At 46.1% G+C, this 24,912-nt stretch overlaps 2 protein-coding genes across 8 annotated transcripts in view; one reads left to right on the top strand and one right to left on the bottom strand.

Annotated features, from left to right (window-relative positions):
* The window catches only part of Raf1 (Raf-1 proto-oncogene, serine/threonine kinase), a 60,348-nt gene extending 59,290 nt beyond the window's left edge, over positions 1–1,058 (top strand). For 6 of the 7 annotated variants that reach the window (XM_031383010.1, XM_031383013.1, XM_031383008.1 and 3 more), the window contains one exon: positions 185–1,053. In XM_031383010.1, the coding sequence (XP_031238870.1) occupies positions 185–328 (144 nt within the window). In that variant the 3' untranslated portion in view covers positions 329–1,053. Of the gene's footprint in view, positions 1–184 lie in introns of all 7 variants that reach the window. The other variant, XM_031383009.1, reaches the window with a different exon arrangement.
* On the bottom strand, positions 958–19,499 carry Mkrn2 (makorin ring finger protein 2). Its single transcript, XM_031383016.1, has 8 exons — positions 19,339–19,499; positions 9,318–9,446; positions 8,343–8,524; positions 7,172–7,476; positions 5,672–5,886; positions 4,560–4,670; positions 2,172–2,316; positions 958–2,028 (listed from the first exon to the last, which is right to left on the bottom strand). Exons 1-8 carry the CDS (start codon positions 19,362–19,364, stop codon positions 1,891–1,893), a joined length of 1,251 nt encoding a protein of 416 aa, XP_031238876.1. The 5' UTR covers positions 19,365–19,499; the 3' UTR covers positions 958–1,890.
* Between the last annotated feature and the right edge of the window lie 5,413 nt (positions 19,500–24,912).

Genomic DNA, 24,912 nt, shown 5'->3' with positions numbered 1-24,912 from the left:
GTTAGACGGAGCTCAGTTGAAATATGATTACATTCTAAGGATGTAAATGTGGTGGGCCAGGATTGGGTTGGTGGGGAGAGGACCTACACAAGCTCTTTATATGTACAAGATGTATCTGTGTGCTTGTCATGGCTGGGGAGATACCAAGTTTCCACTAATGAGACCACATGGGGCCTTGTTTCAGATCCTGTCTTCCATTGAGCTGCTTCAGCACTCTCTGCCGAAAATCAACAGGAGCGCCTCTGAGCCTTCCCTGCACCGGGCAGCTCACACTGAGGACATCAATGCTTGTACGCTGACTACATCCCCGAGGCTACCAGTCTTCTAGCTGATGTTGTAGCTGTTCTTAGGCCACCAGGGGACGAAGAAGAGTCAGCAGGCACCACTTTCTGTTTCCTTGGGGGCAGAATGCATGTTTTTGGAAACGCTGCTGCTGCTAAGGACCTAGACTACTCACAGGGCCTTAACTTCATATTGCCTTCTTTTCTACTCCTCCTGCCCTGGAAATGGAAGCTGTCCACCAAGCCAGCCTGCTCTGCTCCAGAGGTATACAAGTCAACGTTGAGTATTTTTAGGGCAAATGGCCTTGGAGAGAAGGCAGGGCACTCCAGCTGCTGCAGGGACATGCAATTGGGAACTTGGCTCTTTGAGCCTGTATGTCGCAGGGCACAGACAGTGGTGCAGTGCCAGTTTTGCACATGGAGTCCTGGCCACCTGAGGGAGCCTGCTTTGGTACTACAGAACTTCATCACTTTGTGGACACACCTTCCTCTGTGTCTAAGGTGTTCTGTGCCGGTGGCTTTCCAAGCAAGGTGCTCCACCTTTGGCAGCCTCCCACACGCTGAATCTGTCTTCCAGGAGCTGCCCCTATGGGGTGGGCCGCAGCCCAACCCTATCTCTAGTTACATCTTTGTCTGTAAGAAAGCCAGGAATACAGGTTTTCTTAATGATTTGGGGTTTTAATTTTGTTTTTATTGAGCCTGATAAAATACAGTTATCTGATGGTTCTTCAATTATGTTATTTTAATAAAATAAATTAAATTTAGGTTTAATGACTACTGACTCCTTCAGAAGTAAATATCAAACTTGCAGCGTGGGCTCTACTTGTTCAGTTTCTTGTGCGGACAGAACTGAAGGAGCCTCCTCTAGAGTTACATGAACAACCAAGCAAAAAGCACACAGGTAATAACAGGTTTTTACAAAAATAAATTCAGGTTTAGGACAAGCTTGCTTGTCTCCAGATCTTAGACAGAGGAGTGACTGCTCCTGCCTACCACAAAAATCAGTATAGAGCCCACTTTATAGAACAGCAGTGCTCGCCTTTGAGTGAGTCCTGTGTCTCTTAGTACAGGGGAGGATAAAATGGAGTGTCCCTGGAGATCTTTACAACCTTTTGACCTGAGACACTGGAAGAAACTCAATAGCTACCCTCTGGTACAGCACCAATATGAGCAAATGTGTCCTCACTACACAGCTTCATAACTATATTAGAGATGCTCACTGCAGAGGAGCTATAGGGCTGGCGATGTCTTGGCAAGGAAAAAAAAAACCAGATCTGCTGCTTTATGAGCAGCTGCAAGTTTACTGTTGCTTAAGGAAGAAAGTGACAAAAGAAAGATGGTAGTCAGGTTTCATTTAAAAGCAATCAATTAAAACAGCTGGACCACATAGCTGATCCCTGATAAAGAGGCTGCAGGTACAACTAAGAGCTCAACTCTAAATGTAGTGATTCCATGGACTTGGGCAGGGAGAGTGGATCATGAAGAGACCATGGGGACTCACTACTGCACTCACATCCCAGTACCATGTCACCTCAGATCAGTGACAGATGCGTTCGCATCATGCCTTGGAAAGTTGACTGCAGAGCCTAAATGAAGGCATCAGCATAGACTAGGGTTCTGATGACTCTACTCCAGAAAGGTGCATGAAGAGGTCTCCTAGCTCCGTCACATCCACATCATCAGTGCTGGGGACTTGCCGGGTTTCTCGGTTCTCGATAAAATCCCAAAGCCGCACTGAGTTAAAGAACTGTAAAGACAGCCAACAAGGATGTCTGGGTCAATGAAGACGGCAGCAGACTCTGAGTGCCAGCTTGTGCTTTGCTGACTCCACTGCTCTGCTGCCAAAGCTACTATAAGCCTGGGCAGTACCTAGAAATTCCCACAGCTTACCCTCACAGTGCCTTCAGAACTTAGCTGCTTCCGAGGTTTCTCTGGCTCTGCCAGCCGCCCATCGGGGTAAGCGTGGCGGTAAAGGCACTTGCTTCCAAAGGGGCAGGTTCCCTTGCCTTGTTCAAAGTATTTACATGCCTTTTTCCTGAAAAGCACACACACATAAATCAGAGGCTGGTGGAAAAATGAAGTTAAGTGTGACTCCTATGTTATGGCTACCCTACCTTTTTCACTGGGGAAGCCTGTGCTGGGGGAAGTGAGGCTACTGGTTGACCTCACAGTTGGTATTCTGATTCCCAAGCTAGGCAAAGCTACTGGGATGCACTGTGTGGAGGCTGCAGTGCTCAGAAGCAGGGTGCCCCACCCCCACCCCATCCCAGAGCTCCAATGCTGCACTAAGGCTGAGTGAGGCTTGGATAACTCCACAGTGCCAAGGTCTGAAGCTGGTCCACTTGCTCGGCTCAAGTCTCCCAAAAGTTAAGTTTCCTTTCCTCTTGGTCAGGAATCCTGTCGAGGTCAGAGGGCAGCCTGGAAAAGCAGGTCTTAGCTGATGCCTAAAGCGTCAGATACTTTCTACTGTTTAGAACCTTAACTCTTCACCTGCCCTTGGCTCTTCTCCACTGCTCTGGAGTATTTTTTTTTTTTTCTAATGGCTTAGACAGTAAACTCTCAGCTCTTCAAGGGGCCCTTCACCAGCTTCAGAACTGCCTTCTCATTGGGTATGGTAGCACAGACCTTGGAAAGCAGAGGCAGAAGTTTGAGCCCAAGTTTGAGGCTAGCCTAGTCTACAGATACTCCAGCCAGGGCTATAAAGCAAGACCCTTATCACAAACAAACCTTGTCTTATCTCCTTTTTCTCCTCCAGTCCTACCCACCTGCCCACCAAAGTCAAAAGCTCCAGTTTGGCTACCTACGTCACTTGGTGTTCTCAATCCTCATATTCATCTAATAAAGTGCCCACTATCTCATTACCAGGGTACTATGCATGGCTTCCTGTCTGCTAGACATGTCTTCCTTGACGTTCTCCCATCCCCACTAGTAAGTCTCCAACCTCTTAAAGGACCACAGGGGAACTGCTGCTGCCTAGCCCATAAGGACAGCTTCCTTCTTACACCTATGGTAGACTCAAATGCTTGTCAGTTCTGGCTTGGGTTACTGAAGAAATCTGCCACCATACTGCCCCATCACACTCTGAGGAGAGATTATCTCATTCATCTCTTCTTTCCCTGGTGGTGCCTGGCATAAACCCAGTGTCTGGAGACTGCCCAAGAACATCCCTCCACCAGAGGGATGCATAGCCAGGCAACATCCACAGCAGTGAAGCAACTTCCAACTTCAGCACAGCACCTTTCTAAGCACAGCCAGCTCTGGGTGGCAGCAGCTGCCCTCTTGTGGATGGACATAATCACATAACAGGAGGAAAATGGCAAAACGCAGGGCAGTGGTGGCGCACCCCTTTAATCCCAGCACTTGGGAGGCAGAGGCAGGCGGATTTCTGAGTTCGAGGCCAGCCTGGTCTACAGAGTGAGTTCCAGGACAGCCAGGAATACACAGAGAAACCCTGTCTAAGAAAACCAAAAAGAAAAAAAAAAAAAGGTAAAATGGTAAATATCAAGCCACAGAATCTAGATAAATATAAAAACTTGCAAAATAAATAATTGGGGGGTGCAGTTAAAAAAAGTGTATTTGTCCAGGCATGGTCATGCAGGCCTTTTACTTCAGTATTTGGGTGACACAGACAGGTGGATCTTTTGAGTTCCAGGCCAGCCAGCACTACACATTGAGATCTTGTCTCAATAAAAACAATGACATAAAAAGGAAAAAGTTTTAAATGGCAAATCCGATGTTGTCTTGTGGGTTTTGTAATAATGTAAATAAAACACATGTATTATTCACAATACAAATGATGGTGATGACAAAGGACACATAGAAGGCAGTGGGATATTCTGTGGAAAATTCCTACAAAAATAGTTCTTTTAAAAAGATGCCAGGTGTGGATGTGCATGCCTGTAATCCCAGCATGAAGGTGAAAAGTTAGAGGCAAGACAAGGCAACAGAGTGTCACGACAAGCATACAGAGGTCAGTTCTCATCTTCTACCTCTATTGAGGCTGGCAGTGTCAGCTTCTTTGGGCCCTGCAATGGACAATCAGAGATGGCAAGACAACCTTGGCACATAGGCATAGGGCTCATCTTAGAACTCATCTGTTTACTCAAGGCCTCACTCAGGTCTGCAGCCCAAAGCCCAGGAAAAGTGCCTGACAGGAGCAAGAAGCTCTGAGCTCCATCTATCAGGTCCACATTCTTGAGAAACCTGAAGATGACAGAGGCTCAAACCATACCCAGCCAGGTAGGTATCAGGATCCCCCTATGAAATCAAGGTACTTACCCCATTCCCTGTTTGAAAGCTTCAATTAATTCATTCTTTTTATCCTGATCTTCTACCCAATACACACTTGGAATTACAAACTCTGATATCACACGGCACTCTGGACAAGACCTGAACAGACAACAAAACCAATAGGTTACTAAGGGAGAAAACACATCATGAATCCTCTGCACACTCCACTCCAAACATCCTTGCTCAAACACATGGCCAAAGATACAATTACCATAATCTAAGAGCAGCTTCTGCTGCTGAAAAGGTTCAATTCAATAAGAAACAGAGACCTGCGTATTCATCTAGGACAGCCAATAAGCACACAAAACGATGCTCATTAACTTCAATGGCTATGGAAGGCAAGATGACAGCTCAGATTAGAAATAAAGTCAAGTACAAGAACCTGGATATGCAGGTAAGAGTGAGATATGGTACAACCACTTTGGGGGAACAATGTGTTGATGTTTGGTTAGAGGCCAAGCTACCCCATTCCTAGGGTCTAGTCTTGTGTTGAACAGGTACAGGCTGTTCTCCAAGAACAAAGGGAGTAAATGCTGAGCATGCTCATCAGGGGCGGCCCTGGGAACATTTGCTAAGGTATGCATGATGACAAGCAGAGTACGGTTTCTGTAGAGAAAGAGTTTGGCTGGAGACTGGATGACAGAAGACAGGGTGGGCGGGTGGCAGCACAGGCTTAGGGGATGATGAAGTTCCTAAAACTAGACTGCACGTCAGCTGAACACTGCAGAGCGCTAGACGCCACAGAACTGTACTCTTTTCTCAGTGAAACTGCTGCACAAGTTCCCCAACAACATGCATCAGGGAGTTCTCCAAGGGAGCCTCAGCTCCTTTATTAAGGTGAAAAACCTGGAAGAAACAAAGGTTACAAGGCAGCTAGCCTAAGGTAGACACGACAACTGTCCATGAGGGCTGCAAAACAGAATCCAGCCAGCAACAGCTGACTCTGCAGAGTGAGTTCTCAGATCAGAGAGGCAGGCTCGTCACTAAGACAGGCAGATGGGCTCAGGAAGGCTGATGTGTACAAGTTCACACACAGCTGGGGGCCTGGGCTCTAGAGGGTAGCAGCTGCCATGCATGCAGAGAAGCCCAGCTGCACTCACTTTATGATTGGGTTTTCAAACTGCTTGGCACATCTCCATTGCCGGATGCAGGACAGGCAGTAGGTGTGGCTGCAGTTGGAGAGAATGCCAAACCTCCTCTCAGAAGCGGACGCTTTCTCCAGGATCACCTCCATGCAGATGCTGCATACTTTGTCCTGGCTCGCCTGGAAGGCAAAAGCCTTTTCCATCTCATGTTCAAATGTCGACATACACATCTGAGAATGACAGGAAGCAAAGTCTTAGGTTCTCTTTGGCCAAGATTCCAGAAGTTGCTCAGCCACATAGTCACAGAAGCTACTAGAAGCTGTGTCTACAGTCCCTGGATTTAGGACACCTTGTCCTAAATTCCCTAGTAAGATATTATCACTTCCAGCTAACAGCTATGGACTTCTAAATCACTTAGATTACTATGGAGGTTGCAGCACTCATAAACACTGGGTCATAGGTCTCTGGCTCTTCTGCATGTCATGCCTATTCCATGCCACATCAATACAGAAAACACTGAGCTGAGTGAACTCAAATGAAAGCAGGCAGATAAGGAGACCCAGGCCCTGCTGAGTGGAGTGCATGGCACAGTGCTCTGCTTGTGGATAGAGTGGACCCAGAAAGGAGGGATACTCATGACCTTTCAAGACTTGGCTCTTAAGAGTCCACGATAAAAGGGCTAGAGGAATGGTGGGCAGTTAAGAGCTCTTGTTGCTCTTCTAAAGGACTTGAGTTTTGGTACCAGCACCCCCCACCCCCCTCAGCACAAAACTGCCTGTAACTCTAGCTCAAGAATTCTACATTCTCTCTTCCCTCTACAGGTACTCACATGCACAGACACATACACACACATACATTTAGTTATAATTAGATAATTGATAGGTAATAAAATTAAGGAAAGTCCATAATAAAGGGTTTTCAAAGTTTCCAAAAACATTGACTGCCTGTATTCCAGCCACAGAAACATGTAAACCTAAAGAAAGATGTGTGTGTAAGAAGTGTGTGTGTGTTTACACACAAATGAGGTTCTTATGGAAGTAGGAAGAGGATGCTGGACTCTCTGGGGCTGGAGTCAAAGGAGGTTGAACAGAACAGCAAGTTTTTTGTTTGGTTTCTTTTTGTTTGTTTTTGTTTTTGTTTTGTTTTGAGACAGGGCTTCTCTGTGTAGCCTTGGTTGCCCTGAAACTCACTCTGTAGACTGGCCTTGAACTCAAAGATCCACCTGCCTCTACCTCCTGAGTGCTGGGATCAAAGGAGTACGCCACCACTGCCAGGCTCAACAAGTGCTCTTAACTGGTGAGCCATCTTTCCAGTCCTGAACTTTGCATTTCTAATACTTCTTATTCTTCTTTGTTCTCAATAATAAAAAATGCCAACAGGAAAAGAACATAAAACAGAATAAAAACAAGCCAGTAATGTAACACAGGAATTTCTGGCAGAAAGATATCTATGAGACTCCTGAATGACTCCTGGGGCTTATTCAGGCTTCTTAAAACGATTTCATGCCAAGGTTACCTTCTCGTGAGCTTTTCTTTGTTCTGGGTCAAAGGGGTGAAGGACTTGAAGCCTGCAGATCTCACACATGTCCCCATGTAGGTAGACACAGGAATCTCCAAACCGACACTCCCCAGCAGCAGCATAGGGGCACAACTGCTGCTCATTGCTGTAGGAACTGCTGGCCTCCAAGTCATCCAGGCCAGTCCTGATGGCATCTAGGTAGGAATGGGGCTTCATCTCTGGGCTGGTCTGAGGGTCACTGCAGCCACCTGGATTATTCACTGTGCTTGGAGGCGTCTTGTCTTCAGCCAGACCAGTGAGATCTCAATACAAAACACACACACACATATACACACATGAGAACAGGCTCAATCTTTCCTATCAGCTAACAGCCCAAACTAGGAAGAGCCAGTGAAAAGCAAGCCTAAGAGCAACAACAGTGCAGAGGCTGGAAGATGGCCCAGGCAGTAGAACATGCATGAATAGCAAAAGAGAATGCAGTCTTTTTATATAGAACACAAGATGTCAACATACAGACCATTTAATGCTAAAACCACCTCAAAACATGAAAGAACTGACAAGGTCAACAGAACATAGGGGCTTCTTTGTAGAAGCACCAATCCTGAGACCTGAAGGCAGTGGGATTTTGCCCTGTCATCCACTGCTGACACTGTCAGAGATGACCCACTGCATCAAGCTGACGATGTGCTTGCTAGGAGTAGAATCTGCCTATCCTGAGGGGAACAACCCCAAGAACTAGGAAACTTCTCAGTGAAGCTCAGCAGCTCAAAAGCCTTTACCACTTGATGCCTTTTTTTCCCAAACCTGGTGCAGGCCCAGACCCCTTCCTTGCGCTGTGTCTGAAGATGCTCTTGAAACCCTCAAAGCAGTCACTACCAGGACATGGCTCCAACAAGAATACCCAGCTAGAAATGAGTAGTCGGTGACCCCTACGAAGAGGCAACTTCATGGTGACAAAAGACCACTCATGCTTTGCTGGGCTCAAAGTGGAGCTCAGCCAAGCTGTGGAGACACACCTTTGAACCTCTGCAGCCTGTTTTCAGATCAACTCCGGGCTCCTGGGGTGTCAGGAGTATCGTGAGAGAGAGGGAGTACGGTGCTGAAAGAGGTGCAGCATGAAGCTATCCTGCTGTTTCCCCAGAGGCAGCAAAGGCTGCAGTTCACTCACTGCGGTCTCTGAGCACCAGTGTCTTCTTCTCCCGCTTTCCAGGTTCGTTTGAATGTGTCCTCATAACAGATGTGGCAATGTCGGGAGAAGGGTGAGGACTATGCAGGCCTGAGGAGGGCGAAGGGTGGGGCGCAGGACCCACAGCTCCACCTGCTGCAGCTGGGGGCTTTGTATGATCATATCTGAACAAAACACAACAATGCGTCATGGCTATGAAGGTCCTAACACCTGCCCCTCCCCTGCCCCACTGCACTTCCAGCCACCAACAGCTGAACTCACACAGGTGGGCAAGGGCCTGTCTCTGTACTCTCAACTGAAAGAGTCTATTGGGGCCATGTATCCTGCTACTTATACCCACACCCGTGTCCCAGTAGGACTGACAGAAACCCATCTACTGCCAAAGAAAGCCCTTGACACCATGCTACCAAGACAGGCTCCTTGGTAGGAATCTTCAAGATACACTGATTGGGGTGGGTGGATAGACTGGGAAGAGCAGGTGGCCAACTCAAACTCTAGAACTCTGCCAGACTAGATGGGCCCTGCTCACCAAAGCATGGAGGGCTCTGTGTGCATGAATGTCATAAACATCCATGCCAGAAGTCACCTGAGCATGAACCATAAATGGCTTTTAAAGCACAGCATATCACCTTATAACACACAAAGCCACAGTGAGGGTATGGTCTGGTAGCAGTGGGAAAGTCTAGGGTGTGCTATGCAGGATTTAAAGGTAGGACACAAATTATTAATATTCTAAATACAATTTTAAGTTAAAATCTCCCCACATCAAGGCGCATGCTCCGGCAGGCATATGGCATACACCTGTATTCCCACTACTCGAGACGGAGGCAGGAGACCAGAAGTTTAAAGCCAGCCTTGGCTAACTAGGAAGTTTGAAGTCAGCCTGGGAGGCATAAAACCCTGCCAACAAAACCAAACACAGCTCCACTCCAGTAACCACAGCCATGGCATCCTTGCCTGCAGCGTGCTCCGTAGGCGCAGTAGCCCTTCTGGTAGTATTTGCAGATGGTGGATGGCTTGCTGTTCGCCAAGTCATGTGAGAACAGGCACTGGCTGCCTTCACGACATACGCCATGCATAAAATACCTGAAAAGACAAGTACAGGAGAGCTGAGCTATGCCTCGGGGACTCGCAAGCACTACATACCAAGTACCCACAGTACACTCATTTTCCATGATTGTCCATGTACCATGATTCCATATGACTTAAGACCAGCCTTGTAGAAAAATTATCTCAAAAGTTTCTATCTTGAGGGGTTAAGAGCACTTGCTGCTTTTGCAGAGGACCCAGCCTCTATTCCCAGCACCTATACCACAGCTAACCACCATCTTAAACTCCAGTCTCAGGGGGATCTGATGCCCTCTTCTGGCCTCTTTGATCATTGCATGCATGTGGTACAAAGACATACATGCAAGTATACATTCATACACATAAAATATTTTTCAAAACCCTTCTATGGCCGGGCGGTGGTGGCGCATGCCTTTAATCCCAGCACCTGGGAGGCAGAGGCAGGCAGATTTTTGAGTTCGAGGCCAGCCTGGTCTACAGAGTGAGTTCCAGGACAGCCAGGGATACACAGAGAAACCCTGTCTTGAAAAAAACCAAACCAAACCAACCAAACAAAAGGGGGTCTTTTGTCTCCCTTTCTATGGAAAAGCTCTTGATTTATGTTAAATATGTAAGATATGAGCTTTATAACCAGAAAAACAAGTCAGAAAAACCCGCCTCCCCATTCTCCTGGAGCTGTTGAGAGATATGACTGAATGGGGTGAGAAAGTCCTGAGCTCAGCCAAGTTCCAAAGCCCTCTTCTCCATCCTTGCCCTTTCACCTGGCCTCACAAGGCTGCTGACTGAGCCCCAAAGAAGACAGTGGCATTGAAAGTCATAAGTGATGGTGGCACCAGCCTGAAATCCTAGCACTCTCAGGAGGCTGGGGATTTAGTTCTATCGGTAGGGTGCTTGCCTAGCATGTGCTAAGCCATTCCCAGCACAGAATAAAGCAGGCGTGGTGATCCATGCCTGTGATCCCAGCACTCAGAAGAGCCAGAAGGATCAGAAATTCAAGGTCATCCTTAGACACATAACAAATTTGAAGCTAGCTTGCACAAATGACACCTAGTCTTAAATAAAAAACAAAAACCAAAAGAGGGTCCAGAGAAGCAGTTTTAAACCTGTATAGGTTGTAAAGCCCCTGGAGGGGCCATATATCAGATATTTACATTATGATTCATAATAGTGGCAAAATTAGTTATGAAGTAGTAACAAAGGTAATTTTATGGCTGGGAGTCACTGTTTTTAAAGGGGTGCAGCATTTAGGAAGGTGGAGAAGCACTGGTCTAGAGAGATGACTCAGTCTAGGAGCTCTGGCTGCCCTTCCAGAGGACTCCTGTTTGATTCCCACCCAGAAAGCACATGGCAGGTAACACTTATCTGTAATTCCAGGTCCAGAGGGACCTGACACTTTTTTCTGGTTTTCTCAAGCACTGCATGCATAGTCACACATGCAGGCAAACACCCTCACATAGAATTAACTAATTTAAACTAATTTATTTATTTATTAAAAATAAAAAAAAAATAAAAAGAGAAAGAGAACCAGTGTGTGCTCTGGGGGTAAAGGTAGCTCTAAGGTATCAGGCATATCATGTATTCACACTTACTGATAACAAAACAAAACAAAACAACCTATGGCACACTTCTAGCAACTTTTTCTAAGTTACAGCTCAATAAACCTGAGTGTGTGTGTGCATAGGGGGGTGGCTAGACAAGCAGTCAGACCATAGTGGTCTGTATGGTTGTTAATCATCCACAAAGACAGTTTTGAGACAATCCACTGAAGCCTGAATATGGACAAAGCCAGCAGGCAAAATGAACACCAGACACTCACTGTTGAGCTAAGCTATATTCCACCCATCACCAGTCCATGGGCCCCCTCATTCTCACAATCTGACTTTTGGCATGGATACTTATGGCATTCACGCACACAGAGCCCTGTTGCGCCAGGGTAGACAGCAGTGTGAGATTGGAGTTCACATACTCCTAGATACCCACTGCTGGGAACTACTCCTCATGGTTCCCAGCAGTGTCTATCCAGGAGTATGTGAACCCAACCCTTGGCCTCAGCCTGTGCTGTTTCTCACCTGGGCTAGGACCACCTATCTTAGCACCACCATGGCAGAGAGGATGGAATGTAGCCCAGCGCCTCCTTGTTTAGTCTGCCAGAGCAGCAGCATTCACATACACCAGCAGCAAGGCAGAACACAAGACCACATGGGGTTGGAGATGTAGCTCAGCTGGTATTGTGCTCACGTGCCATGCATGAGGAACATCACTGGGAGTGACAATACTTGCTGTCTGTAATGCTAGCACTCTGGAGATGGAGCAGTTCAAGGCCACCCTTGGTTACATAGGGATTCCATGTTGACTCATCTACCAATCCCTACATAGGTATTGACATGGGAAATTGAAGGCAGCTGAGAATAAATTATAAAACAGTATACAGCAAGACATGGTGGCTCACACCTTTAAGTGTAGTATTCAGGAGGCAAGCTGATGTCTGTGAGTTCAAGGCCAGCCAGGGATACACAGTGAGCCCTTGTCTCAAAAAGTAAAAGAAATAGAAAAGGAAAAAAATGCATAAACCTCATAAAAGTAGTCTGTACATATCATGGGACATATCAGCCTTAAAAAGGAAAACATTTCCAACTCACGACATGAAGGAGCCTTAAGGACACTGTGCTAAGTGAAATAAGCTACCACAACAGATTCATGGAAGGTACTTTGAACAGCTAAATCCATAGAAGCAGAAAGCAGAGGGACTGTTGGCAGTTAAGGGGGACGGCTGTGGAGTTCAGCATTTATTTTTGTCTAACAAGTAGAGCTCCAGAAATTGCTTACATAACTGTGAGTGAACTGTAACATGGGTGCCCTGGTAAACCTAAGCTATGAGATTCACTCTATTGCAATATCTTTCAGGGTTTCTACTCTTATGAACACCATGACCAAAGCACTCTGAGTTAGCAAGGGTTTATTTCAGCTTTCAATTCCCAGGTCACTGTCCACCACTGAGGGGACTCAAGGCAGAAATGCTGCTGCCTGGTTTGCTCAGCCTGCTTTTCCATACTGCCCAGGGGTGGCGCTGCCCAGTGGGGTCTCCCTCCCACAAATTACTGATCAAGAAAAAGCAGTAACGGGCTTGCCTACAGGTCAAGCTGATGGAAGTACTCTCATCACTTCTCTTCCCATATAACTCTTAGCTTGTATTGACAACAAACTAACCAGGACACATAACATTCTTTAAAAAAAAAGTCATACACAGGATCTCATTTTGGTTAAAAATATCATAAACATAAACTAGTGTGCTAAGTGGTGATCCACCCAAGAATTTAACTGTCTAGGATAAGGGGGACAGTGGGAGAGGTAAAAAAAAGAGGGTGGGAGGTAGACGGGGATAAGCTTAATAAATATACAAAGAGGCAAAAGCTCTACAAGCTGACGATGCCTACGATAGGCTACTGGAACCCAGGCACTTGGCATTTTTCTTTTTACAGCACCTGTCCTTCCCAGTATTTCTACTGTGAACACATTATATAAATGCCTTTGTAGTAACAGAAGGCTCATGTCACATTTAACTGAGCGGGTGCAGTGTGAACTGCTCAGCTGAGCTGAGCTGAGCTGTATTCAGGATCCCCAGAGCGCAGCTCTTACTAAGGCCTATAAAGGACAGGACGAGTGGCATTAGTCACACTGATGTACTCTTCCCAGTGAAGGCTGAATGCTGGGGAAGCAGAGACAGGAGACACAGACACAGCTGAGGGAGGGCAGCGTTCTTAAGCTCATGTTAAGTGGAGACTGGATGGTAGTTCTATGTGGGGTGAGGTGGGGACAGGCCTGCTGGGAGCCTAGACTGGAATCATGCTACCAGTGCCCACCAGGTCACCTTGGTGTCAGATGTAACACTGCTGGTGTGCTCAAAATGAGGTGCCCAGGAAGCTTAAAGACACATGCTTAGGCCAGGATTTCTGGAGACTCTAGAACGTTTCCTACTGTGGTACAGGCAGCCTGCAGGTGGATATACTGCAGGGAGGAGGGGACCTACAGGAGAAGGTAAAACAGCTCCTTAACAAAGGGGTCAGAAATGCTTTTTTATTACAATTTTACTGGGAATGAGTATTTTTAAACTTATTTAAGAACACAGCAGGCACTTGAAATGCTGAAGCAGGAGAATTGCCACAAGCTAAATGCCAGAGTAGCTACATACAACACCTTGTAGAAAAAAGGGGCACACACACGTGTGAACACAAACACACACACACACACACACACATACACACACACACACACACACACGAATAAAATTTCCCTCACCAGGCAAAGTGGACCAGCAGACTGGACCCCGAGCCAGTCGACTGTGTTCTACTGGGTTGCCTACTTTACTTTGCACCCTCCCTTTTGGTAAAGAACCTTTGAAAGTAGACTTTTGGGTACAGCCTCCTCACATTCCATTGAATGAATACAATCTGAGGAACACATAAAATGAGAAATGCATAAAGGATAACAGTGGACATGAATAAGGTTAGCTTCTAACTCATGAGAGAAACAGACAGGAAAATGGGAGAGCTGAGTTCACAACCTACAACTTGCCCCGTCCAAGAAACACAAGATGACTAATTAGAACCCACCTGCTGCTTCTTCCTCACAGTCTGGATCACTGAACACATCCACATTGACAGTGAGGGCAAAAGCAAGGCCCTGCTCCTTTTTTTTGTTTGTTTTTTGTTTTTTGTTTTTGTTTTTTCAAGACAGGGTTTCTCTGTGCAGCCCTGGCTGTCCTGGAACTCACTCTGTAGACCAGGCTGGCCTGGGAACTCAGAAATCTGCCTGCCTCTGCCTCCCAAGTGCTGGGATTAAAGGCGTGCGTCACCACTGCCCACAAGGCCCTGCTCTTTGGAGAGCTGGCACTGTGGTTAAGCCAGCAAGGCAAAAGCAAAGCACAGACAACTGGCCTTTTCCACGACAGCAGTAGACCAGAGTACAGTGCCCAATTCATGGCAGGGTAGGCAGGCTGCTGAAGACCCCTACCTCCTGCTTAGGGAGCAAGCCTGCATCTTTGCCTGCTACATCCATGAAAGCAGAAGAGTTGGCCAGGCCCACCTATCAACTTTCCCCCTGATGAAAGGACAGCAATCTCACCATTAAGATCAGAAATGGAAAGTTCTGAACTTCCCTAGGAAGTCACCCAGATTCCTCAGGAAACACTTTCCAAATCCATGGCATTCAGAGGCCCTGAGTTCAGTTCTCAGCAGGTGGGGATGGGGTGTAGGGAGCAAGTAAGACCATGGAAAGAAGTCACCACAGCAGGTCCAAAATCTCAGAGCTGGCCTAAGAACATCCTATGGCTTCTAGAAGTATAGTCAGAGTTTCTCTAAAGGTGAAAGCAGCTCACGGTGCCTCAGGTGTACCATTGCGTGGTTCATAGAAAAGCCGCTTCCTCTTGAGTCTGGAAGGTGGATCACAGGCAGAAGCTTCACTGGCCCTATACTGTACCCCACCTGATACCTCAGGTGAAAAGTGTTGTGTGCTTCTCCACAGAAGGGATAGAAGGCACAGTCCTCTGGACTCTTGTTCTCCCTTAGCTGGCTGTGCATCGTTGCTAAGCCAGTGTAACAGCCTTGGCCTGGAGTCTAGCTGTATATTAAACACCATAAATCTCTCTCTCCAGCCAGTCTCCAGGTGTGAATGCAGGTGGTCCTGGGACTCCTCCAGACAAGAAGATAGTCCATATCTAAACAACTGGGTAATTTTTTTATTTTCCGACTCAAAGGGTTTTTTTTTATATAGTGTGTAGCTAACCCTGAGCTCCTGGACCTAAGTGATTCTATTGACTCCCTTGCCTCAGACTGAAGTGGCTGAAAGCACAGGCACACCACCACACCAGGCTGGGTAATTCCTTGAGAAATGCTACTCAAGACTCAAGGGTTTCTCCATGTGGCCTCGATTGTTCTGGAACTCTTTATCTATAGATCAGGCTGGCCTTGAACTCAAGAGCTTCACCTGTTCTGCCTCCTGAGTGCTGGAATCTGTGGGGAGCCGCAGCTGCCACCCTATACACATGTATTGAACACCTGGTCTCGGGCCAGAGCAGAGAGCATTGAGATAAACAAGCCTTAGTTGGAAAAGCTGTGTGCCTCTAGTTTGTGATGCAAGCTGGCATGATTTTCCCGTAGCCTATTGTGCTTTGCCATGTAGCTGATGCTGATTGGGACCAGGGAAAGTATTTAACCCACAAGGGCTGGGGGCTGGAGAGAGAATAGAATTAGGGCTAAGTATGTAAGGGAAGAATAAGAAGTAGTGATTAAGTATGTAGGGATTAGGAGTAGAGAGAATAAGAAGTAGTGAGTAAGTATGTAGGGATTAGGAGTAGGGAGAATAAGAAGTAGTGAGTAAGCATGTAGAATTAGGGCTGGTGATGGGTTATATAAGATTCAGGAGTAAGTATTTAGAATTGGGGCTGGTAATGGGATAGGAGAGAAGAAGAAGATATAGAAGTAAGATGTAAGGATAGATGTAAGATATAGAATTAGGAATAAGCATGTAACTAATAAGATGTAAGTAGTAATAAGTAAGATGTAAGAAGAAGATATAGAAGAATATAAAAGAAGCTAGCTAGTAAAAAGAAGTAAATATGAAGGTTCCTGATTAAACTGCATGGAGAAGGGCTCGGTGTTTGCCTCCTTATTTCCACTGGACGGGTAAGGCGGCCAACAGGAATCAAAGGCATACACCACCACCACCTGGCCATAAATATTATGTTTTAAAGAAAACTTTTGTGATCTCCACATATATGGAATTAAGACTCACAGTTTAAGAAACTGAGCCCTAAACCCACAAACAAATCATTCCTTGAGCATTTTCTGTAAGTTCTCACTGTCAAGGGCAAGGCTTTTGTGAATAAAACGAGGAATCATACTCGCTCACCACAAACACAAACCTACAGATATTGTGACTTTCCCACTTAAATACTTTTTATTTAGCAGGGCCTGACTCCTTCACAGCCTTAAAAAAAAACCTTTAATATCTGTGCACTGTGTACATGTGTGGTGCCTGAGGAGGCAGAACAGTGTCAGACCCCCTAGAACTGGAGTTACAGATGGCTATGCCCCACTATACTGATACTAGGAATTGAACCTGGTTTCTCTGCAAGAGTAGTCAGCATTCTTAACTCTCCAGTCCCATCCTTCCTCTTATAAGGAAATGTCCTTTTCATACATTTTTGTGAGAACAGGAACATGTGAAAACTCTGAAACATCCTTCAGTTGAGCACAGGGTCTAAGCCTCAATGCTAGCTTCACACAGGTGTCACTCTGAAGCTAATCTTAGGGAAAACATACCAGGGTCATTTCACCGTGGAAGATGTTCATAGGGTTGACACATCTCAAGACTGTGATGGCTGCCACGGACTGCAAATCACTGAAGAGACAAATCTCTGGCCATGACTGTGAGGGATTATCTAGACTAGGTCACTGAGGTGGGAAGACCCATCCTGAGTGTGGAGGTGTCGCTCCTTGGGCTAGGGCCCAAGACTGAATAAAAAGGGAAGAGTGAGCTGAGCACCAACATGCATCACTGTCTGAGATCAGCTACGTCAAGCTCCTGCTGTCATGCCTTCCCCTCCATCATGGACTGTACCTTCAAACCGAGAGTCAAAATATACCCTTCCTTCATTACCTGCTTTATTCAGGTATAGCACTATACAGTACCACATATTCTATGACTTGACAGGGCAGCAGAAAGAAGACTACAAACACTAGTCAACCCTTCAATAGAAACCAGCACTCCGACTCTTACCTGCACCATGTCTTAGGGGCTCTCTTATTTGTGAGACAGAGCTAAAGCTATCTCCGGGTACAAAAGGGGAAAAAGAGAATCAGAATGAACAGACTTAAGCTCAGCATAAAGGTTTTGTAGACACACATCTCAGGAAAGCCTATAAGTGCTAGAATTAAAGTAAAAAGCAGCTAGGTGTGGTGGCACTTAATCCTAGCATGGGAGGGAGAGGTAGGCAGACCAGAGTTCGAGGCCAGCCTGATATATAGAGAGTTTCAGGACAGCCATGACTACACAGAGAGACCATGTCTCAAACAACAAAACGGTAAAGAAGCAGAGTTTTAGAGGTTAGTTTCCAAGTAGCTGGAGTTTTCTTTAAAGGACACTATGATAGGAACATTTCCTCCTGCAGAGGGAAGGGAGTAAATACCCATACACTCATCCTCAACAAAGACTTTCTAGTAGTAATGACCTGCAAGTACTGTTAAGGTTCCTATTGCTCTGATAAATCATCATGAGCAAAAGCAACTTTGGGAGGAGAGCTTATACTTCTCGGTAGCTTCTCTTTAGGTACCTCATCTTTAGGTACTTCATCACTAGGGGAGATCAGTGCAGGACTCTGGGCAGGAGCGACTGCAGAGGCCAAGGAGGACTGTCGGCGAGTCTTAGCTTGCTTGCTCAGCCCTTCTTACAGCAGCCAGGCCCACTAGCCCAGAGCTGGCACTACCCACAGTGAGGTGGGTCCTCCCACATCAACTATCAATCACAAAAACAGGCTAATCTGGTAGGAGCATTTTCTCAACTGAGGCTCCCTCTTCCCAAATGACTCTGGCTCATGTCAACTTTCTCAAGTTAACACAAAACTAGTTAACACACACACACACACTCTAACTGCAGTTTTCTGATAACTACTTAAAATAAACCACCTGGGACCTTGGTACGCAGCTCAACCCTTAATATCTAACTCGCACAGAACTCTTCATAAAGGCATTAGTTCTAGGAGTCTGCACTAATGAGAAATAACAAGGTAATTAAATGCTTACCACATAACCAAACTACATCTCAACTTCTTTCTTTCTCTCTTTCCTTCTCTCTCTCTTTCTTTCTTTTTTTGAGACAGGGTTTCTCTGTATAGCCCTGTCCTGGAACTCACTCTGTAGACCAGGCTGGCCTCAAACTCAGAAATCCGCCTGCCTCTGCCTCCCAAGTGCTGGGATTAAAGGCGTGCACCACTATTGCCAGGCACATCTCAATTTCTTAATTTACTGAAACCAACTAAAATCTGTTTAAGTTGAGCCTCCTTTAATCCAAAAGGCTTGGGCTCGGGAGTGTCTTTTTTTTTTTTTTTTTTTTTTTTTTTTTTTTGTATTTTAGAGTATTTTCATGTACATAATAATGTCCTAGGGATAGTACAAAAGTCGAAACACAGAATTCATCATTTCATATAAGTTTATTCACATACCCTGAAAAAGTTCTCTTGGCTGTCCTGGAACTTCCTCTGTAGACCAGGCTCGCTCCAACTCACAGAGATCCCACCTACCTGCCTCTGCCTTCCAGTGATGGGATTAAAGGGGTGCACCACCACCGCCCGCCTTCTATTTAGGTATCTTAAAGAATTTTGGAATTTGGAGCATTTCGAAATTTGGATTTCCACAGTCGGGATTCTCACAAGCTGTACTTCCCAAGCTGCACTTCCTAAGCATGCAAATTCACAGGACTAGACTCCAACAAGCTCGTCACCAAGTTAGGACGTTGCTACTCAACCCAACTATTTTTGTTTCAAAATAGTAGTCACGGAGTAGTTTTCTGGTTTTCCACTTCGTCTAACACGCCGTCCACTCATGTCGCCTTTCTGCTCCTAAAGTGGGTGTCGCTTTTACCTCTCTCTGTGACCTCGGTTTCCTGCATCGCGAAATGGAACTCTCCGCTCAGTGGTGATGCTGGATGAGAAATGCGAGCTGCCCCTGTTTCCCCGCAATCGCCCCGGCTCTCACTCTGCAAGCCGCGGTTGCAGCAGCCCTTGCCGCTCCAGCCTCTCCGCGGCCTTCCGGCGCGTTATCCCCGCTGTACACGACCCGCCACCGCCCGGCCCGGCCCTCACCTCCCTCCCCGGCCGTCCCGCAGCGCCCAAGGCCCGGCGGCGCCGCGCACTTACCTGCAGGTGATCTGCTTGGTGCTCATGGCGGCAGGGCCACGGGCTGGAATCGCACTGAAACCTCAGAGCCGCCAGCGCCGTGGCCCAGCCCGGCCCCGCCCCGCGCGCGTAGCCGCGTCACTCCTGCGCGCACCACCCTCGCTCGTGCGTTATTTCTAAAGTGCTGGCCGGAACCCTAACCACCATCATAATGGGTTCCGCCAGGGTGTGGGGCCGGAAGGTCCTTACTTCTTAGTAGTCCGGGTCCCAACTTTCTGAGACTAAGGGTCCGAGCATATCTAGCATACTAAATTTACCAATAGTCTGCGGGACCATTACTTCTAGGGTTCGGTCCCTATCTCCCAAGGCAGTCTTTTAAAATGATGATGATGATGATGATGATGATTGATGATGATGATGATGATGATGATGATGATGATGATGATGATGATGAAAGTAATTTATTATTTATCTTTATTTTATGATATGGGTGTTTTTGCCTGCATGTGTAGCTGTACACCAAGTGCACGCAGTGCTGGTGCAGGCCAGAAGAGGGAGTTGGATCACCTGAAACTGGAGTTTCAGACGATTGTGAGTTACTATGTACTTGGAACTGAACCCTGGTCCCCTACAAAACAGCCAGTCCTCCTAACCACTGAGCCATCTTCTAGTAAGAATATATATTTTTTTATTTTTTGATATTTTCATACATGTGTACAATGTACTTGATCATATCCACACCAAATATCCTATCCCCCTACTGGTCTTTTTATGTAAATACATACATACATACATGCATGCATACATACATACATACATACATACATACATAACTCAAGGCAGGAACCTGGAGACAGAAACTGAAGCAAGTATGTACATACATATAATTTGGATTCTTGCAAATGATAGTTGTGTTATCAGCTTTGAAAAAGTGTCTCCTGGTTTATTGTGTTGCGTTGGCATTGTATAGAAATCAACAGCCTATTTTTTTTTTTTTTTTTTTTTTTTTTTTTTTTTTTGGTTTTTTCGAGACAGGGTTTCTCTGTGTAGGCCTGGCTGTCCTGGAACTCACTCTGGAGACCAGGCTGGCCTCGAACTCAGAAATCCGCCTGCCTCTGCCTCCCAAGTGCTGGGATTAAAGGCGTGCGCCACCACCGCCCGGCTCAACAGCCTATTGATCTGGAAACATCATAGGTATTTTCCCCATTCTTATAGAGGTAACACACTGTACTAAACACTGTACTAAACTGCTGAGGTAGCACACTGTACTAAACAGGTAAGGACTGCTGAGTGCTCAGGTCTAAATGGAACATACATGTCAATCCCCTGACTCTGCAAGCAAGTCTCTGAGAATATCGTGGAAGAGGCAGAAAGAATGTAAAAGCTGGAGGATGGGAGGAGTGCCATGGAATGCTGTCTTCTGACATGGCAGAACTTTAGACTTGTGAACACTCAGTAGCTGTGGCTACCTTCAAAAAGTCTGCACAAGACTGTGCCCATGGCCAAGTGTGGTTTGTATATGGTCGGCCCAGGGAATGGCACTATTAGAAGGTGTGGCTCTGTTGGAATAGGTGTGTCACTGTGGACCTGGGCTTGAGACCCTTATCCTGCTACCTAGAAGTTAGTATTCTGCTAGTAGCCTTCAGATGAAGATGTAGAACTCTCAGCTCTGCCTGCACCATGCCTGCCTGGTTGCTGCCATGCTTCTGCCTTGATGATAATAGACTGAACCTCTGAACCTTTAAGCCTGCCCCACTTAAATGTTGCCTGTTCACAGCAGTAAAACCCTGTGATAGGCCTGATCATGCTTTTGTTTGGAAGAATGTGGATTTGGGGACTTTGGATTTGGAAAGCAGTGGAATGCTTTAAATGGGACTTAATAGGTTATCCTAGTAGGAATATGTATGTTACTGAGAGTGATTTGAATTGTGTGGACCTGGCCCAAGAGGTTTCAGTGGAGAATTTCAGTATGTGGCCTAGAGACTGTTTTGTGGTATTTTGGTGAAGAATGTGACTACTTCTTGCCCTTGTCTGAAATGTCTGCCTGAGGTTCAGGTGAAGAGACTCAGATTGATTGCATTGACAAAGGAAGTTTCAGAAAAGCCTATCATAGACTTTATTCTCTGGTTTAGTTTCATGAAGAATATTTTAAACAAGCATAGCAAAGTGAGAACAGAAAAATATAAAATATATGGTTTGAGTATTAAAGGGGCACCAGGAAGTGAAATGAAATTTCACTGAATTTAGCTGAATCCTGTGTTCAAGGGTATTAAATTGAATTAAGAGAGTGGTGACCTTGGGGCAAGATCCCACCCAGCTAAATTTAAATCCAGTAGTATAAGCCTTTAATCTCTGGAGGCAAAGACAAGTAGATCTCTGAGTTCAAGGACAGCCTAGAATAGAGCAAGTTCTAGGTAAAGAGAAACTTAAATCCAGGTTTGGCAGCCCACACCTTTAATTCCAGTGCTTAGGAGACAAGCATGCAGATCTCTGAGTTCAAAGTCAGTCTACAGAGCAAGTTCTGGGCAGCCAAGCTTAGGCAGTGAAGAAACTGGAAAACAGAAAGCTGGTGATAATGTAATAGAACAAGGAGCCATGCTCCAGTCCCAGAGAGCAGCAGAACTTGGCAGCTTTGGCCATGTGGCTCTGGCTTTAGAGTCAAGAATAAAAGGGATTACTGGGACTATTGATGCTGGTTAGCTGGAACTAAGAAATTAGTGGTGATTAAGAAGAGACCAGCATCACTGAGGTGAAATCATCTGGGAAGTGTTTTCTGAGAGCACAACGAAGCTGTGTTCCAGAGATAGCCAAGGTGGTACCTCATGCTGCAGCTGTACTTGGTAATGTATAAGAGTCACCCAGGTGGTACTGGTTTTGAAGGTATGAATGTGTCATGAAGAACAGCTGAGGCTTAGCACTGTGAGAGGCCATGGAAGGCCAATGGTGAAGGTGCAACCTCAGTTGTAGTTGATGGCCCTGGATTGAAAAGGAATTTAGGCGTGGCACCATGAAGAGAGCCTATGAGAGGGTATTGGTGAAGCCTAGTTATAGTGGAAGACTCCAGTGTATTGGAGATTCCAGTACCATGGGATGAGCACCAAGAACAGCAGTGACAATGGATCAACTTGAGCTTAGAGTGCTGTAGAGGGCAGAGTTGGAGGAGCAAAGAAGAACATGTGTAGGTCCCAGACATTGAAACAGAAGCTGTAACATTGAAGTTGCCTTGGAGACCCCAAGATATTTGAGATGACAGAGTTGTGAGCTATCTGCTGAGGAAAGCTGTTAACAGGGAGTGGAACCAGGAGAAAGAAGTTTGTTGCAGTCAACAAAGATAAAAAAAAAGAGTTGAAGATCTGAAGACTACTTTGACATCAGCCATGGAGATGCAGAGTTTGGAGTTTGCCCAACTGTTTCCAGTCTTGCTTTGAGGATTACAGTTAAATGATTGGATGAATCTCAGAAGAGACTTTGAACTTTGGACTTTTAACATTGTTGAGACTGCTATAGACTGTGGGGACCTTTGAAGTTGGACTAAATGTATTTTGAATTATGCTATGTTTAGGTATGGCCCCCATAGAACAAGCCTATGGGGGCCAGGGAGTGGAATGCGATGGTTTGTATATGCTTGGTCCAGGGAATGACACTATTAGAAGGTATTGTCCTGCTGGAGTAGGTGTGGCCTTGCTAGAGTAGTTGTGTTACTGTGGGCATGGGCTTAAGACCCTCACCCTAAAAGTAAAAAAGAAAAACAAAGAAACAAACAAACAAAAAAGGCCCTCACCCTAGCTACCTGGAAGTCAGTGTTCTACTAGCAGCCTTCAGATGAAGATGTAGAACTCTCAGCTCTGCCTGCACCATGCTTGCCTGGTCGCTGCCATGCTTCTGCCTTGATGATAATGGATTGAACCTCTGAACCTGTAAGCCTGCCCTAATTAAATGTTGTCCTTTATAAGACTTGCATTGGTCATGGTGTCTGTTCACAGCAGTAAAGCCCTAACTAAGACAATGCCTTTAGTCTTAATCCTTTAAAGCAGGAGGCAGAGGCAGTTAGGTCTCTATGAGTCTGAGGGCAGCCTGGTCTACATAGTGAATTACAGGTCTGCCATTACACAGTGAGACTCTATCTGAAGAAATACCAGGCTTATCAGCATTCTGTCATGGGTGGGGGAGGGACTCATAAACACCCCCAGGCAGCTATAAGAACTTAGTGGTTCCTGGGAGAGAGCCACTAGCAAATTGCCCTTGTTCAAGTAAATGATCCTTATCCATGCCGTTGCAAACAAACTTAATGAAATTCAGTGGGGAGTTAAAACACACACACACACACACACACACACACAAAGTAACTCGGGGTCTGGTTGGGAAGAAAAAGAAGGGATTCAGTGGGAGGGGGAGGGGTGAGGAGAAAATTGGAGAGAATATGGAGATAAAGAGAAGGAACAATTTTGTTCATAGGGCCAGGGTATAGCTCAGTTGGTAAAGTGCTTTCCTCCCATGCACAGCCCAGGTAAAATGCCAGCACTGCAGAAACTGTGCATGATGGTTGTTTTGGTTATTTTTCTATTGATGTGATAAAAACCAGATATAATTATAAGTCACTTGGGAAGGAGAAGGGTTATTTCAGCTTACACTTCCATGCAACAGTCCATTGCTGAAGGAAGTCAGGCCAAGAACTCAAGGCAGGGACCTTGGGGCAGGAAATGCATCCACCACCATGGAGGAGTGCCATGAACCAGGTTGCTCCCAAGGCTTGCCCAGACTGTTTTCTCAGAGCACACAGGACCAGGGGTGGCTTCACCCATAGTGAGCTGGATCCTCCCATATCAACTAGCAATCCAGAAAATGCACTACAGGTTTATCCACAGGCCAGTCTGACAGAGGCCCTTCCTCAGTTAAGGTTCCCTCTTTGCAAATAACTCTGGCTTGTGTCAAGTTGACACAAAAAGTAGCCAGTATGGTAGTACACAACCTATAATCTCAGCATTCTAGAGTTGGAGGCAGAGTTTAAGCTTATTCTGGGCTAACCTGTGCTATTTGAGACCTTGCCTAAAAAAATAAAGTTGGGCAGGAGTAGGATTAGGGAGAAAGCTAGTTGGTTTAAGAGGCCTGTCTGGTCCACAGAGCTCTAGGACAGCTAGGGATACACAGAGAAACCCTGTCTTTAAAAAAACAGGTGGGAGTGGGAGGAGCTTACTATTCTTTCAAGAGGATCCAGGTTCAGTTCCCAGCTCCCCACAGCAGGCAGCTCAGAACAACCTGTAACTCTAGGGGAGTCAATGACCTCTGAGCTCTTCAGGGACCTGCATAACAGTGCTCATACATAAGAGTATTGGCATACATGAACTCATGTTGGCACACATACTGTACTGACTGGTTTTGTGTGTCAGCTTGATACAGGCTGGAGTTATCACAGAGAAGGGAGCTTCAGTTGGGGAAGTGCCTCCATGAAACCCAGCTGTGGGGCATTTTCTCAATTAGTGATCAAGAGGGTAGGGTCCTTTATAGGTGGTGCCATCCCTGGACTTGAGTTCTATAAGAGAGCAGGCTGAGCAAGCCAGAGGAAGCAAGCCAGTAAGGAACATCTCTCCATGGCCT

Source organism: Mastomys coucha, unplaced genomic scaffold, assembly GCF_008632895.1.
Source record: "Mastomys coucha isolate ucsf_1 unplaced genomic scaffold, UCSF_Mcou_1 pScaffold20, whole genome shotgun sequence".
NCBI lineage: Eukaryota > Metazoa > Chordata > Mammalia > Rodentia > Muridae > Mastomys > Mastomys coucha.
This window is presented reverse-complemented; position numbering and strand designations above follow the sequence as displayed.